At 36.5% G+C, this 17,438-nt stretch overlaps 1 protein-coding gene across 2 annotated transcripts in view; it reads right to left on the reverse strand.

The window, feature by feature from the left end:
* Positions 1 to 6,535: 6,535 nt before the first annotated feature.
* The window catches only part of LOC105033120 (protein DETOXIFICATION 42), a 28,287-nt gene continuing 17,384 nt past the window's right edge, over positions 6,536 to 17,438 (reverse strand). Inside the window, exons 1-14 of one of the 2 annotated variants that reach the window (XM_010907784.4) lie at positions 15,921 to 16,813; positions 14,245 to 14,729; positions 13,936 to 14,057; positions 12,866 to 13,075; positions 12,465 to 12,658; positions 9,890 to 10,025; positions 9,343 to 9,439; positions 9,142 to 9,242; positions 8,341 to 8,504; positions 8,088 to 8,159; positions 7,894 to 8,010; positions 7,524 to 7,619; positions 7,261 to 7,382; positions 6,536 to 6,739 (exon numbers count right to left, since the gene is read on the reverse strand). In XM_010907784.4, the coding sequence (XP_010906086.1) occupies positions 6,697 to 6,739; positions 7,261 to 7,382; positions 7,524 to 7,619; positions 7,894 to 8,010; positions 8,088 to 8,159; positions 8,341 to 8,504; positions 9,142 to 9,242; positions 9,343 to 9,439; positions 9,890 to 10,025; positions 12,465 to 12,658; positions 12,866 to 13,075; positions 13,936 to 14,057; positions 14,245 to 14,603 (1,833 nt within the window). In that variant the 5' untranslated portion in view covers positions 14,604 to 14,729; positions 15,921 to 16,813 and the 3' untranslated portion in view covers positions 6,536 to 6,696. Of the gene's footprint in view, positions 6,740 to 7,260; positions 7,383 to 7,523; positions 7,620 to 7,893; positions 8,011 to 8,087; positions 8,160 to 8,340; positions 8,505 to 9,141; positions 9,243 to 9,342; positions 9,440 to 9,889; positions 10,026 to 12,464; positions 12,659 to 12,865; positions 13,076 to 13,935; positions 14,058 to 14,244; positions 14,730 to 15,920; positions 16,814 to 17,438 lie in introns of those variants that run through there. The other variant, XM_010907783.4, reaches the window with a different exon arrangement.

Consider the following 17,438-nt stretch of genomic DNA (forward strand, 5'->3'; position numbering starts at 1 on the left):
CGTCGGAGGGTCCCCGTCGGAGCCGCCTCCAGTCAGTGTGAACTTCTCTTTTTTGCAGGCGCTCGTTCTCCGACGATCGGACGACGAGACGATTGGCCGCAACACCCAGAATCCCTGCCCATCCAAAAAAAAAAAAAAAAGAAAGAAGAGAATAGCTAGCATGTGCAACTTACGTGCTGGAATTACGGTGAGAAGTTGGAAAATCCCGATCCGGAGATCAAAATTCCCGAAGGTGTTTCTTTCTTCGCTGACTGAGACTCCAATTTCGATCGGGAGTCGAAGTCTTACCAGCCCCAAACCCTTGATTGGTCCTGTATTTAAAGGATAGGCCTCTTCCTTGAGGTAACCATCAGAAACCACCATTGATCTGTTGCTCTTTCTCCTCTCGGAAAGCCAAATCTCCCGTTCCTTGTGTCGTCGGAAAATAAGGTCGTCGATTGCCGAACTAAAGGAAAGGACCAACTGCTTCTCTAATTGATCCTTTTTTTCTATGTTTTTAGGCCCTAGAATCACGAATTCCGATTGAAAAATTGCTGGATTTGATCGGAACTTGGGATGCCCCATTTTCTTCTTCTTTCCCTGTTATTCAAACGCCGTCCAGCCATTGTTCCACCGCCGTGCTATTACTGATCCTCTGGCAATGAAGCCCAGACCATCGCTGGTCAAGGTCATCGTCGGCTGGGCTGTTCCGTGTCTCAGTAATGGAGAGGAAACCAATCCTCTATTTTGCCAAGGAGAAAGAGAAGGTCCCTGGTTCTGTTAGGAAGGAAAAAAACTAAAAAGAAAAGAAAAGAAAGAAACAAAAAGGGGAGGATGTTCTCTCCTCTCCTCTCCTTTCTTTTTTTTTTTCCATTCTCCATTTTTTTTCTCTCAATTTTTTCTTTAAAAAATTTTTTATTTTCTCTCTTTACAAATTTCTTTCTCTAAATATATCTCTCTTCTAAAATTTTTTTAGATCTTAAAAAGATCTTCTAATAGCTTTGATCAATCCTAATGAAAAGATTTTGATTATTGACTGTTAGATAATTTGTCGGTCTTCATCTTGATTAGATCAAGTATTATGAGATTTCATCATCGATTGCATCCCAACATCCTAACATGACTCTTGATTTATAGTTGATTGATTTGATATCTTAAATCAAACCGATTGGATGTCAGATACTACCACATTGCCAGTCTTATGAGGATTTAGGATTTTTATTTTAAAAATAATTATGATTAAAATTTGATAAAGGTATGATTTTGGATATTAGATTTTGAAAGAGATTTCTGAAACATTGGAGTACAATATGAGATAAGTAATGATCTACCTTCTCTAGATTTTTTTATTTATATAATATTATTTTAAATATAAAATAAATTATTAATAGATTTTTATGTGTTTATGAATTTTATAAAGAATATGTTTTGAATAAAAATTGATATGGAATTTCAAAGTAATATTTTCTGTATTATTTATTGATTTAAAATTATATATGCATATTTTGATTTGATTGTAAAATACGTATTATTCTGCGAAAAGAATTTTGATACAAATTGGAGATTTGATGGGATCGGACGCAATCATACCAGTGCTAATGCACCGGATCCCATCAAAAGTCTGCAGTTAAGCGTGCTTGGGCAAGAAGTCAAGTATTGAAACTTTTAGTACTTAACTAGTTAATTTTTTTGATATCATTGGATATTTAAATATTTTTCATTAAACAAGTTGACTATTTAATTTGATGGATTGACTCGGTTGACATATTTGGTATTCATTTGGTTATTTGAAAATATTAGAATTTATATTTATTTAGGTCTTACATGATCTCTAAGGCATCGCTTTAGGGTTCGTGCAATTGTGTCACGTGACCGACCTAGGTGCTAGATTCGGGGCATGACAAAGATGCCAATAGGAGATTATACATTAGCACTTTGAGTTTATGATTCTATTTCTGACCTGACGATGGGGTATAAATATGGTATTTCGATCTTGTCACAGAGTATAAGTATGTTACTTTGATCCGACGACTAGATAGAAGCATGGTATTCTAGTTCTACTATAAGATATAAATGTGATATTCCAATTTGGCCATCAAGTATAAGTATGGTATTCTAATCCGATGACAGGATATAAGTATAGTCATAGTTAAAAACTGATAAGTTAAGTGAAATTTATTTTAAATTAAATTTTTAAATATGGTTGATTTCAAAATTCGATATATGATTATGTATTTGAATATTTGAAAGATACTGACATTACTGAATTTATATTTTAAAAATAAATTTGATTATATTTGTTGGATGATTAATAATAAATTATATTTTGATACTTGCAACTCGTATTATCACATGAATTATTTAGTTAAGATAATCATTACTTAATAGGCTGTCTAGTTTATTACTTTATATTTTACTATTTTTATAGATTTACGGACCTAGCTTGGCTCAGGGGTTCGATATAGAAGAATAAACTAGAGATAGATTTTAATATTTTTATTTTAGATTAAGATTTATTGAGATTTGATGCAAGACTATTGAATAGTATGTTGTAAGACATTTGATTTAGTTATTTCAAACAAAATTGAATATTAATTATTGAAATTTATTTTGCTATTATTTTATGATATCGTGATGAGATGCTTTATATGTTTGTGAGGAGAGTTCTCCATAAGTATGCGATGGTTACTATAACCCTTAGCCCGCGATCTTGGATCGGAGGTGTGATATTTACTTTGTTGTAGTAATGGATTGATTATTTAAGATGATTCACTTCATTTCCCTGCTATAAAACGAGGACACGCTACATATGGCCAAATCATTTTCCATTGACAAAATATTTCCTAAACAACGCTTTATAATCAAATAGCCCGAAGTTTCAATATTCAATGCCTTTTATCTATGCATAAATGGTTAGACCAAAGAAGCATTGGGAATTTATTAGATGCTTGATAACAGAGTATAATAGTAGAAATGCATTCTAACGATGGATCAAATTTCCATATAATAGAATTACATATGTTTAACAAGAAAATAACTTTTAGAAATTGTACCATGTATAGTGGAAGTTTAGATGATTGACTTAGCTTCTCCAATGAATTACAAGGTCAAGAACAAAGGAGAGGAATTTGCTGTGGGAAATCTGTTAAGAGGTCTGAAGAAAGAAACTGTGAGCAACAAAAACTACCATGAAGCCACCCATCAAGGAAACCACTCATCATAAAAGTTCTTGATCAAGTAGAAGCACAAGTAAATGTCAAAGTGATCGTAAGTAACAGCTAACGAACTCCTATAACTGAGGATAACTAGATTTACAGTTTAGGGGAGCTGAACTCCTATAACCGAGGGGAGTTGTCATGGAATAAGTTCGCTTCTTCAGTGCATGGGCTCAACCAATTGATAAACAAAATATGAAGAGGGTGTTGATTTCACATCATACATGCTTGCAATATGTTAATAAATAGACACATTGTTTGATAATTATATGTATTTCTCTTTGTTAATATGTATTTTCAACGATGCAAATCATTTTTATTTTTATTTTTATTTTTATTTTTTGAAATGAATTTTTGCCAAATTCCAAATCATTACCTATGGCTTAAATATTCCTGAATGCCAAACTTTTTACCATAACTGAAGGTAGTTAGATAATTGTTCTAAAGCTTGGCGAAATGCCTCCTGTAAGATGAGGTAAAGAAGCCAAAATGCTACCTATAAGAAGATAGTTCAAATTATTTTAAGAGTGTGTTAAGTTTTTCAGGATTTCATCAAGATGAAGTCCTTGCCTATTTTCCTATATCTTAACTAGAGTCCAAATTTATCTTTTACCTTTCTACGGATAGAACTTGTGCCACATTGACAAAAGTGAAAGGGCTTGCATGCCTATCCTTGCAAGAAAGAGCTTATCCATAGCCCATCTCCTCTCTATAAAAAGAAATGGAACTACATGTCACGCCATGAAAAAAGTGAATCATTTTAGATCTCATCTTGTTTCTTTTTCATTTTCCCCATCGCCCACTTCTCTTTCTTGTTCGAAACCCAACACAACCTACGACTTAAGAATCTTTGAGCAAGTGCCCATGAAACGGAAAGCAAGAATGGAAGGTTTCATCCTCAGCAATTTTACTACAGAATCATCAAGGTTCGAACCCCCTTACGATAGGATTAGCTAGCTCTCTAATGTAGATCGAGACTTGATCTAAAGTTCAAGTAATGAATATTTAAAGCATGCTACTTCGATTGATATGCCAATTGGTTCAGTTGGTAAAGCCACTAAGGATTAGTACTGGTAACCTGAGTACAAATCCCCCATAGTTCATAATCTCAATGAGTTTCCACAATGCCGAACAATTCTAGAGACATGTAACAGAAACCATGAGCAATTGCGAGGAGAGGGTTGAGATAGAGGGCGCTTTTTAGAGAGAGGAAGATGGTATACTTTCGGGATTCCTGAATTACTTTTTTTTATAAATGAGATCGGAGCCGTGAGAAGGGAAGAGGCCATCAAAGACTTTTCATGAGCAATTGCGAGGAGAGGGTTGAGATAGAGGGCGCTTTTTAGAGAGAGGAAGATGGTATACTTTCGGGATTCCTGAATTACTTTTTTTTATAAATGAGATCGGAGCCGTGAGAAGGGAAGAGGCCATCAAAGACTTTTTTGCTTCTCATTGAGTATGTCCTTGAAAATTACGTTGGTTCCTCTAATTTTCTTAAATTTGATGGATGATGGCACCTCATCTGGTAGATGCCCAGCTATTTTTATTAATGGTCAGGGATTACAACCGAAGGTCTTGAGATTGACATGATCTTATCTTACTCATGCAAGCCGTTATCTTTAATGGCTCGATTTGATGATCATATGGAGGCTTTCGATAGACGTCACCGGATGTAGTGACTGAACTAAAGAGCAAAAGAAATGGACATCCAGAGCCGGTTATACGTCATCGGACAATAAAACCAATGCAAATGCCTAAATCAAAGCGGACGTTAAGGTTGACGGTTGAAGTAGGAGGTCGATAGTATGAACAGGATTTGACAGCTCGAGTGGGGTAATGCTAGCAAAGAGCTAAAAGATTTATGCGTATATCAGCACTCGGTGTAGAGGGCCGGGCCGACAGGGGGTTTGTAAGCTGAGGTGGATAGCCAGCTCATCGAGAATTCACTCGTGTTTTTGGACCGGCTACCAGGGTTATATCCATAAAAGAAAGAAAAAGAGACCTATATTCACTTCAGCTGCTCAGGCTCCAATGCCCAATAAATTGAACCGTTAATTAATAAATAAACAGGGATGTTTGTCCATTGAGGCAGGAGCGCTTGTAGGTAAGCATCCAGATGGCATAATTTTTTTTTACCTTTACCTTAAACCAACCTGCGATGTCTAGAGAGGAGAGAAGAGTTGATTGAGCAAACTGGAAGTTTTTGATTCAGCCAACTGAACAAATAGCTAGGAATCAGTTATCTGGGTTAGCATAGAATGAAATGGATCATGCACCATTGCAGTACTGCTGCCGTATGACAAATGTTGACACACATTGGTATTGCACTCGGTAACCATGTCACCAGAACAAGGCAAACCAATCAGCCATAGTCATTAAAAAAAAACCCAGTGAATCATGAGAATAATTTAAATATTTGAAAGCACTTCTCCATCAAAAGTAAAAGCATAATATATTTATGCCGAGAGCTAAACTTGATCTTAGGAATTACCAGGAGCTTACCAGGCAATAATAAACTGCTTGCCTTGGTGGCGAACAATGCCATGCCACTGGGAACATCACAAGTTAGTAAGAGAATCATCTTCCATAAATAGCACTGTCAACGGAGATGATCACTCAAGGTAACAACATTGGATTTGCTTAAGATAAAGGACAGACATCATATAGCAAGAGCCACCGCATCCATATTACATGTATAAGGCATAGGGTAAAGACCATGACAAAATATTATAAAAATTTTACTACGATGCTTCAAAAAATATTTTGATCTTTTTATTATTTATTTATTTTTAATCAGATTAAATATAAATTATTCAGATTTCAATTAGTTGAAATATTCATATACATAATGCAGTAAATATTTTAAAGATTAAAATTATTTTATATAATAATTAAATTAATCTATTTTTAAAAAAATCATGTCACGAAGGTGAAAGAGCCACCAGCCAAAGGGAACCTTGACAGTACCACATGTTCATAGTATGAAAGATTCTTAATGTTAGTTGAGTCCTTGATTCCTCAATTGATTGACCCGCAATAATACCTAGCTGGCTATGCGGGCTCGCAAACGTAAGTTGATTTTTGTGAACTACCCAAACAGCGATAAAGCAAGATGAAAAAACATGTTTTTTAGACTATTTTATTCCTTTCTTCCGGCAGTCTACAAAAGATCGCTCGCTCGCTCGGTGCAGTACCTCGATGTGGGCCGAGGGGAGGGGGGTGGTTGGGGGGCGGAAACCACCGGTGTCGGGGGAAGGGGGGGATTAAAGGTCACCGGTGCTGGGGGACTGAGGGGCTAAAGGCACTTGAAAAAAAAAATATTATTTTTCAAAAAAATAAAATATATAAAAATAATAATATGAAATATCTAAAATATTTTTTATAATAAAATATTATTAAAAAAATACTATAGCAAAACCCAATAATGTAAACATAGTACACATATTGTTTATGCCACATGACTTATTTAAACAAAGTAAACGATCTTCATGACAAGGGTAAATTATCTCCGGATGAATGTCCAGGGTCCCCTTGCTGCCCCCATCCTGCAAACAGCAAGCAGAAACAAATCAGTATCGAGCCCTAAATAGATAATATCATAAATAAGAGCAGTTATTATCTTTTATTCTGGTGTATGTGCTTGCAGGGGCCGGTGGAGAGAGAGAGAGAGAATTCAGCAATAGAGTTAAGTAGGTTTATCTGATAATTACTAGGATAACATTATTCAGCTCACCAGCAGGAGAGTCCGGGCAAAGGTTCTTCTGTTCTCATGAGAGTTGTGGTTTTACCATTGTTAGGTAATTTGGTAATTTAACTTGACAAGTTACCAATATTCTATCACATAAACCGGTCTTAACAAGTAGGTGCTTTTGTGGCTTGACCAGAGCATATCACCAAGTCGTTACATGGTAATAAAAAATCGAAACTGTCTTTTCTTATTTTTTTTTCTTTTTTGCGTTTTTGAAATAATAGCTGCAGAACAATCTACCCAATTTCTTTCAGGTGGTTTGCTACAATGCCTTTTCCCTATTCATGATTAGATAATGTTATTATGACAAAAATATACCTCCAGGTACTGGCAAATGTTCTTAGACTCATGTAAATTGTCAGTCCAGTCCATATTCCTATGAATCCATGAGTTGAAGAAAGGTATACCAGGCATGGAATGCTAACAGCAGCAACAGCAACCTAAAGATGGAGAATAACATAAAAAACATAACCATAACAATAAACCTTAATCCAGACATGATGGAAATATATCAGAAGGATTTATAGTTGAAGAAAAGTTGACTTCAGTAATATGCAGAGTGGAGGTTGATAAGGACTTGCCATAGAATAAGCAGAATATGTGTAATCAGATGCTCCAAAGTTGATGCCATCAAAGACAAAGGCCAATGAATTGAGCATTTGTGTACCAGCAACAAACTGAGTCACAAATAACAGTTTTTTGCAGAAAATGTTAAATGTGTCAGATTTGTATACAAGTCAGGAGAATCATAATTATATTTTCAAGGGAAAAAAAGGCAGCAAGAAACATACAGGACAATGCATTTTATATTTCTCTATGGTTGTTTCCAATGAATTTCAAATAAATAAGAGTCTATTCAAGCTTTCTCTATGACTTTTTCTCTGCAACTTCTGAAGGAAACCTTTTTTTTTTACCATATAATTCATCATGTTCATCAGAAAGATGATTTACCGGAATGCCTTTATGAATTATTTGTATCACATTAATGTCTTTTGTGAAAATTCCTGATCCAAACTGGAGTCCAAGTCCTAGCAGAAGTGTGAGAGCCATCCCCAGTACAATGCTTAACTGCAGTATGTAAAATTGTTAAGAAAAATAAATTGAGGGCAAAAAGGCAGAAGAATTTTAATCTGAACTTCTGACACCTGCAATACACGAGCTGTAGCAGCCACTGCCTTGTGAAGGTCCCCTCTTGCAAATGCACTGGCAAGTATTGCCTGCAAAGAAGCAAAGTTCAGTTGTTTGGAAAACTAATCATGGTTTAAAATGCACTACGTTTTGTTGATTAAAGACAAGATGTAAACATATTTATGAAGCTACAGATTTTTTATGATACTTCACATGCTTCCTTCAACTAGTGCACATTAGTCATAAGCTTTGATGAGAATGAGGTCTAACCTGTCCAGCAACAGCCAGTCCATCAGCAAGGAGAGAAGTAGACAACCAAATCTGCAAGCATATCTGGAATGCTGCCATAATAATTGGTCCATTGCGTGCAGCCAATGATGCTCCTAGTGTCACACAGAATGTTACAGCTATCACCCTTCCTAGTAGCAGAAATCCTGGGTTCCAGAAGAACAGTAAACCCAACTTTGATCAGAACCGGAAGCAAAAGCCTGTGTTGAAAGCAGTTAGTGTATACCTATGTCCTGCAGCTATCTGTAATATCTTCCGTATAAGTTTCTGCCATTTTAATTTTGAAGAAGAAGATATTGCTATTACTGCTACAACTGCATGTTGGTCAGTAATTGGACAGGTCAGCGACTGCTGACCATTGCCACTATGGAAGAGCTCATGCTCAGGTCCTTTAGGACCTCAAACTATAGCCTTACATGTATCCACCCTGGTGTTCCCCTCAATCAGGATGTCCATGCCTTCTCAGATGGAGAAAATAAAAGATTGCTTGAAATCACAGCTCTCACATATCAACTTAGTAATTACAATGTTTAAAACAAAGCGTCCAAAATGGCCAATATGGAAATGTATCCAATTATATAAGCTAAATCTCAGGCACATACAGAATCTAAAAGTTAGGCCAGCATGACATTTAAATTGGCCAGATTAAGCTGGGTTGGAGATTTAATAGATCACCAAGCTCATCAGGCAATAATCTGAAGCTTCACAAATAATAATCAACTAAACCAATTTGGTTTAATCAGAGGATCAAGGTATTTTGCTGCTACAGGGTTCAAATCTTACCACATCTAAGGAATCGGCTAAATTTCAGGGCCTTGATACTAGGAGGCAAGATATTAACTTGTTGCACCAGTCTTACAAACAGTATTAGTGTAATAAGGTACCTGCAAGGAGCAACTTCTGTGAGACATCAGATGATGAACATATGAACATAGAGGGTTCCAAGATCATAAACAGCCAAAAAAGTTTGGTAGTGGTACTTACTGAGAAATAACATGGGCAATGGCTGCACCACTGACTCCCAGGTGAAAAACAAATATCAGAATTGGATCTAAAATGATGTTGGTCACATCTCCCACCACTGAAATGCCAGGGAAGGAATTTTGCAGGAATTAAAATGGCATCAACAATTATAAGAAAAATGAAACAATAAAAATAGATTTTAATATCACTTGGATTAACCACTTGACAAGTGACAAGCTATATCCCATTCACTGGGTTTGGTTTATCAAATTAAGACATCATACAAAAATGCTTTAAAATGCTGTATGAACAGATTACAAACTTGATGTCAACCAGCTATGGATAGGTGTCTGGCTGATGGTCAAGGCATCACTTGATCACAAGATGATAGGCAAGATAGGTTGTCCTTGGGATTGATGCATATATAAGTTGGCCAAGAATCCAAACCCCACACTCCAATCATGTATGTGTCAAATCAGACACAGATCCAACCTTCGAACTCACTTGCACCATTATGAAGCAAATTACCTAGTTGTCACAGGTACATGCTTAGCTAAATTAAACTTACAAGTAGCATATAAAGGAGTTTTTGTGTCCTTGAATCCTCGGAAAACCCCTTGCATGGCCAGAGACAAGAGAACAGCAGGAGAGCCAAGTGACCTCAGCGTTAAGTACCGTAATGCTGGGGTTAGCATAGGAGAGCCCTAATTTACAAGGAAAGCAATTAGCAAGGGAAAATTCACTGACATCTACTATGTTTAACCATAACAAAAATTAAAAATTGCGAATAAAGTTATCCTATTTGCCATTTGCTACGATATTGTGCATAGTTATAGACGCACACAATTGAAATATTGAATCATGTGAATTTGTAAATAATGATTGTTTGTCTCTTTGCCAAAGAGACCGAGTAGTCATTAACAAATAATGTAGCAGGACAAAATATATTCTACTGATAGAAAAATAAAAGTAGAAAATGCCAAGGAGACAACCCATACAATTGAAACTGACATAGAACTCTTATTTCAGACTAAAAGCAAAAAGAAACTTCTCAAGTGGGCAAAACATGAAACAAAGGCAGGAAAAATACTACAACATAACATCACAAGCTCACAAGGGGCCCAAAAATATGTCAAACATCGAATTATCATCCACAAATGTTCATGTAATATTTGATGATGAAAATTCATAATGGTCAGTGAAACACAGCTTTTGCAGATTCTATCATACATCCTTCAGATTATTCCATTGGCCACAACTGTTTGCATAGCAGAAATTTTCCTTTTTAGCCATCCTCATCTTCCTCATTCTACCATTAGAAACTCAAAATTCTCCTAATTAAACAAGAAAACTATGAGGATGCAATCTTTTTTAGGAGAGAGAGAGTCAGCAAGCAGACTGATGTCACTTCAGCTGTTAGACATAGTATGGAGCAACTCCCCAAGTGACAAACCCTGTCCTCAAGGTCTCATGCAACAGATTAGGGAACCAAATCGAGTATGATGCTGAATGCAGGACTTCAGCAATCTTCATTTAGGTATCCAGCACCTCGAAGGAAAGAAATTACTTTGTTTCTTTAATTGTTTCTTTTTGAATGGCAGTCAAAGATAGAACCTAGAATACACCAAGAGTTTTTTTTTTTTTTTTTTTTTATGAAAAGAAAGTGCACAACAAGAGTTGCTCTAGAACATAAAAACATACAAAGTGAAGATATCTTACTGTCCAAATCTATACGAGAAAGCATATAAAAACTTTAGTTCTCTTGATCATATCCTTTCCATCTTTAGTTTTTTGTGTCAAAATCTTCCTAAACTCCTCTCTCAAATATTCCATAAATTGACCAAGGGAAATCCTATATTTGTCAAAGTAGCTATTGTGAAGCATGGCAGGTACCATCATGTAACAAACTGACTAACAAGACAAGTTCAAGTAGAATTAGCAATTGACCAAAAGAGACCACACTTGCCTTGGAGTAACCTGATGACAACATCAAATCCTCTTCACCCAAGAAAAGTTTCACTAATTCATCTACATCTTTCCCACAGTCTAAAGCTATCATCCACAAGGATTATTGCAAGGACCATTAGGAAAAAAACATTTTAAGAGGAATAGAAGCTCCAAAACTTGCACCAGAGCAAGAAATAGACTGCTCATCCAAAAGGTAAAGTTAGATTGACTAAAGATATCATTCTTGTTGGCCCCACCTTTCAACTGTGATATGAGCATTTTTTAAGAAAGAGAGAACATTGAAGAAACTTGAAAAGAAAAAAGGTAAGATGTATGATTTTGTTATCCATGTGATTCACCAGTTAATCTCAGTCAACAAAAGTCAAGATCGTATCAGAATATGTGTGTGACACACACGCATGCACACACACACACGCATAGAGAGAGAGAGAGAGAGTGCAATCTTCATGGAGCGTCCTTCCAAAAACTTTCGCTTGTAGTTACTGTCCTGGTCATTCTGTCACTCCACTGAAACTCACTGTGATGCATATAGGGAGCTCTAATGCGGATTATGTCAATATTATTGATATATAAGTGAACAATTAACTGAAGGTTAAACTTCTGTGACATACAGCAACATGTGACCACTTAATTCGTACCCATTTCTCACAATGGGTACAAAGTTCATGTTTCCATCAGGTGACCCTGGAGAAGTTTGTTTTGTTACAAAATTGCTTTGCTTTCATGTTCTTCAATGACACTCTTTTTCTTTTGGACCATGGCTATTTTAATTTCTTGGCTATCTTTTTGTTCCTTCAACAAATAAAAATCGCAGGGACACAATCATTTTGAAGCATATCACACAGACCCTCACAAGATCAATTATGGTATAGATGACTTTGGCCAAACAGGAAGATATTTACGTGTCATTTCAATAACATCATATCAAAATAGAAAGTTCAGTAATGCATAATCATGACTGGGAGGTTAATTTTTGCCTCGGAAATATACTATATCTCAGTTCATACTCTTTCATTATGAAAGATGAAGATTTGCTGATCTAAAGGCATGATTACAAAAACAGGTTTTCATTCTAAGTCTCAACATACTCGAGGAAGGTGACATGAGTTGAAAAAAACAAAGCAATGATAGATGCAATATACTGAGTTTTCATAAATCTTAGCTCATATACTTACAGACTTTACACCCATGATGCTTAAGACCTGTCTTACTGCAAGAATAAGGAACATAGCCTGAAGCAGCCCGAGTACTCCACCAACAATCAAGGCTGAAGAAACCGATGGAATATATTTTCGGTTACACTGTGGCCTGGATAGTTTTGTACATTCACTGGAAATATACGATACAGTGCACCCTCTCTTCTCAGAATCTGAAGCAGGGACAGAAAATTCAGAGTTGGTCAAGCTATGTACAGTAGAAAGGTTTAAACAGTTAACGCAAGCATGCAAGCTAGCACACATGCACACATGTGAGTGCAAGTGTTCATGCATACAAAAACACACACAGAGATAGAGAGAGAGAGTTCTGTATATTTGTTCTTCAGAATGTATTAGGGTTTTAGACTATAAAGGCATACCATTGCAAGGGGGCAACTCCTTCTCATTAGTAGTTACAGGAGAGGCCTTTTCCAAGTCTCTGCTGTGCTGTTCTTCAATGCCCTGGCCAATGATGGCATCTTCCTCTGCTACAAAGGATGTTGTGACACTGACAAGTGGATAAATGCAAACTTTTGAAACTTGATTGAATATGGCAATAGAAACCCCTACAGCAGCAATCTCCACTGATCCTATACTCCATTGACCAAGTAAAGAAAAGAATAGATAAGGGGCACTTTTAAAATGTTTGGCTATGAAAAAAATCACTCACCAGATATGATGATTTAAGCAAATAATACGACGAGCACAAGATGATAAGTTTAATAATCATGGTTTGCTGTACCAATTTTGATACTGTATCAGTATCATGCTAGCACAATATTTGTACAGGTTGGTTCATGGTGCCAAAACTAGGTATGCCCCTATATCGAGTATCTGTTTGCTACCAGTATGGTTCGGTATACCCGATACCACATGGTATGGTCTGGTACAATGAACCATGGTTAGTATACTAAATGTAAATCACCCATAGTTGATAGCAACAAGCAAACAATGTTACTTTTAACTCAAAAAGGAAGTTTAGCATCATAATAAATGTACTGCCAGTTAATAGAATGCACAATCAGTAATATCTTGCCCTTAATTACCCATTTATTTGCTTATGGTTATAGCATCTTTACCTTGACTTCCTGAAGCATCAAATGACAAAAACACTCTAATGTAATACAGGGATGGGAATTTAAGAGATGCCTGCAGATTTCAAACTTCCTGATAAGGAATTAGTACATGATAGTAAATGGCAATCAAACCTTCATAAAACCTCTCAAAATATGCAAGGTATCTTCATATTATTTTCTGTAATATGTCTGACAAAATGGATAATATCACCACTGTGCCACATACTGATTAATCCACCAATGACCATACAGGAAAACAGGAAGCGGACACTTATTCAAAGCATGATCACATACATGTCATGAATTATGCATGCAAGGAAACTTGAGGTGACCAAAGATTCAGATAAAGAAAATATAAAGGTTCAAGTACAAACCTAGTCGGCCAATGAAAGCTGTGTCAACTAGTGAAGCCAGTGGGTCAGCTGCTAATGCCAGTGCAGCAGGGATTGCGATCCGCATAATCTCTGACCCTAGCTCATCCAACTTGTAGACACATCTGGTCAGCCAATTGTAGAATCAAGCATTAGCTTAAACTAAATTCTTTCATGACTCAGCAGTCATTTCCTTAAATAACCCATGTCATGCAAAGCAAATATGCTAATATTTGCTTTTTTGGGTACAATACTGATATTTGCTTAATTTCAACTAAAACTTATTGAATTAGCAACAGATCCAAGTGATACCTTATGTTCATGAAGAAGACATGAAACCCTGTCTTCCGTGGTTTCCCCAGTGGTGATGGCAATATAATCTCCTCCGCTTTGGTGTCTTTCTGGGGCATTCCATCCTTTGGTACATCCAAGGAACTCATGTTTCCTTCCAAATGAGCAGGGACGGTAATTTGGTTGTCTGGTGTATTTGGGCCAGTTTCCTTTGGTACATCTAAGGATTCCTTTGTGCCCTCTGATCGAACCAGGATAGAGATCTGCTTCTCTGGTGCGTCTGGGGTGGGTTCCTTCAGTTCATTTGAGGAAACCTTCATGCTTTCTGCAGGAACTGGGATAGCAATCTGCTTCTCTGATGTACTTGGGTTGTTTTCCATCAATCAGAATTCTCCCCAACAAACAACAATGTTCCTGAGATCAAGATTCCACTGTCCTTAGCAATGAACTACTATGACAACATGCACTGCAGGACTGCTAATGCTTGCCAGGTGTCGCCAGTTCCCCTGTAACATGTGGCAAGCGTTAAATAAAAGACAAAACTTGCTCATCATACAGTTTATAAAAGGTAACAGTCTATAAAAGATGCAGTGATTTTTTTTTTTTTTTGTTGGTGCGGTGATCAAAGATGCAGTGATTTTTTTTCTTTTGAAGTGAGGTGATAAAATATGCAATAAATTATTACATTCTTAGTCTCAAACAAAGATAAAGCTGGACAGAAAAAGATATCAGCAAAAAAGAACCCAACAGAGATAAAGCTAGACAGAAAAAAGATATCAGCAAAAAAGAACACAATTTAGAAGAGGTAGAAAGATAGCACATGGAATCAGATTTCAGTAGCTAGGTGCACAAATTAATAATTTCTGGCAAAAAGCCGATCCCACATACACCTTTCAGGGTTCATAGGCCTTGGAAATCTCTTGAAGTTCGTGATCTTTGATATACCTAGAGAAAGAACCGTCAGACAAAAATGCCTAACCCATATAAACACCCTCCCACAGGTTGATTGCACAAACTTTCGTCCAACAGCTTGTCGGTGGACACATCATGCACAGTGTATCATAAATTCAAAAACTGATGGACAAAGAGAGCACCAATTGCAATTTCAAAAGCAAGAACCCCTCACTTTTAGTAACCTGTCAGTGCAAAAGATCGCATTATAAAGATTGGTTTTTTATACATCTTATAGTGCTCACCATGACATCTCCAATTTAAAAAATTCCTGCTCCATATAAACCTCCCTCCACAATAGTAATTGCTCAAATTTTCGTGCCAAACATCATGTCAGTGTTATATCATAAATTCAGAATGCGATGGAAGAAGAGACCAACAATTGCAACTTTAAAGCAATCAAATACATAGTTGGTGCCAAAGATTAAATTTTTAAAGATTTGTGATGGATACAAATAAATACATAAAGGAAAGAAGGAATGAGAAACCAATTTAAGCAACAATCGGTCAGCAATTCCATGAGATTTCCATGGCATGGGGATAGAATAATGCAGTACGACCAGTGGAAGAACCCGTTTGGGTTCTACAAGCAATCCCATGGAAATGAAATCCACCTTTCCCGAATAGAGCTAGGTTAGCGATCTTTCCAGAACGAAATAATGCGAATAAAGACAATGAACTGTGCAACTGATCAAGAAATGATAGATAGGCTTTCATTTCTGCCTTTAGATCTATCAAAATAGTACCTCTGCGAAACCAAGGTCAACATTTTGATCTCTCTCTGCCCTTTTTCCTCCTCTTCGTCTCCATTTCGAAGGGGACACAAAACAGAGAGCCAATTGGATTGTCCTGTGGGCGATTAAGCTCTTCGAATCCATAGAAAGAGCGAAAGAGCACCAAAAATCTGAGAAGAGAGTGATGAGCTCTTCGACTGATTCCTATTGTTTCTCGTGCATCGAACCCAGAATGACCGATTGCAAGCCAAGTTCCGAAGAGGAAACGCGGGGTTTGGGGGTGGGGGGAGGCGGAAAGAAAGAGCTTTTTACTCCCTTCTCTTAAACTGAGAAACCAAAGTTAGGGTTTAGGGTTTCGAAAGTTGCCACGAACCGCTGGAGCCGAGCTCCAAGCATCACGGCGGTGCTGCTTTGCTCCGAACAGCAAAAGCATCCGTTAGTGGGTAAGGGGAATAGGAGAAGGAATAGGGATTTACCCCGTCAGAATAGCCATACCATAAGTTATTCATGTTTTTTCTTTTTTTTTTTTGTTGTTTGCTATAATTTCCGAAGTAACTATGGTGTTTTCACCCTATCCTAATCCTAACACTGTATATAATAATAGATCAAAAGTATTTAAATTTAAGAAAAATCCAGGCAGGTGACTTTATCCTAGGAATAACTTATGACAGTTTTTTATTCAAATAATTGTATTCGGTATAAACAAGTTGATAAATATGATTATTTAACTATACCTATTTTATAAAGCCTATTTGGCAATTAAAAGGCTTATTCCATCTCTTATACCCACTTTATTCCCATACCAAATGTTGCTCAAAGCCCTGGTGGTTTCCAAGGAAATCTTGTGCAAAAAGGATGAAAGGCTTCATCATTGGGCCTAATAAGAGTTGGAGCATAGGGTTATCTGGGCTTGATTTTGTTGGATGTATGATATAAAAAATTAATTGTTGGTTAACATATTATATTAATTTCAGGATATATTTTTATACTTGATTTATTGAAATTAATAAAATAGATAATTATTTTTATTTTAGAATAATACGTCTTAGAATCGTCCTAGGAGTTAATGATCAATAATACATATTCTCAAGAGTTGAAAATTTGAGACATGTGTCATTATAAATTAACTCCTGAATTGTTCTCGATCATTGAATCATCATAGGAACGGTGATTGATTCGTCAAGATCGACGCACGGATCGCTTTTCTTTGATAAATGGATCTTGAGTGTACAATATGGGAACACTGGAGCGAGAGTACAGATAATTGTTAGAGAACAACAGTACTGAGCATAAGCAACAACAAAAAGTCATTTAGATATCTACTCACTCGTCAGTGACTATCTCGATGCTATAGTTGTGTGAGTAGTTTTTTGACTTACGGTGCCTCGACTGCTCATAATGGAGTTGCTGTAGTTTGACAATACATAAACATGATCCCTAGCCATTCAGGGTCTTACGGCGTTCATTGGCTGCAGCAGGTTTACTGTAGGAGTAGGTGTGCACTTATAGAAAATTTGCCAGCCTTAGTAG

The sequence above is a fragment of the Elaeis guineensis genome, chromosome 13, assembly GCF_000442705.2.
Source record: "Elaeis guineensis isolate ETL-2024a chromosome 13, EG11, whole genome shotgun sequence".
Taxonomy (NCBI): domain Eukaryota; kingdom Viridiplantae; phylum Streptophyta; class Magnoliopsida; order Arecales; family Arecaceae; genus Elaeis; species Elaeis guineensis.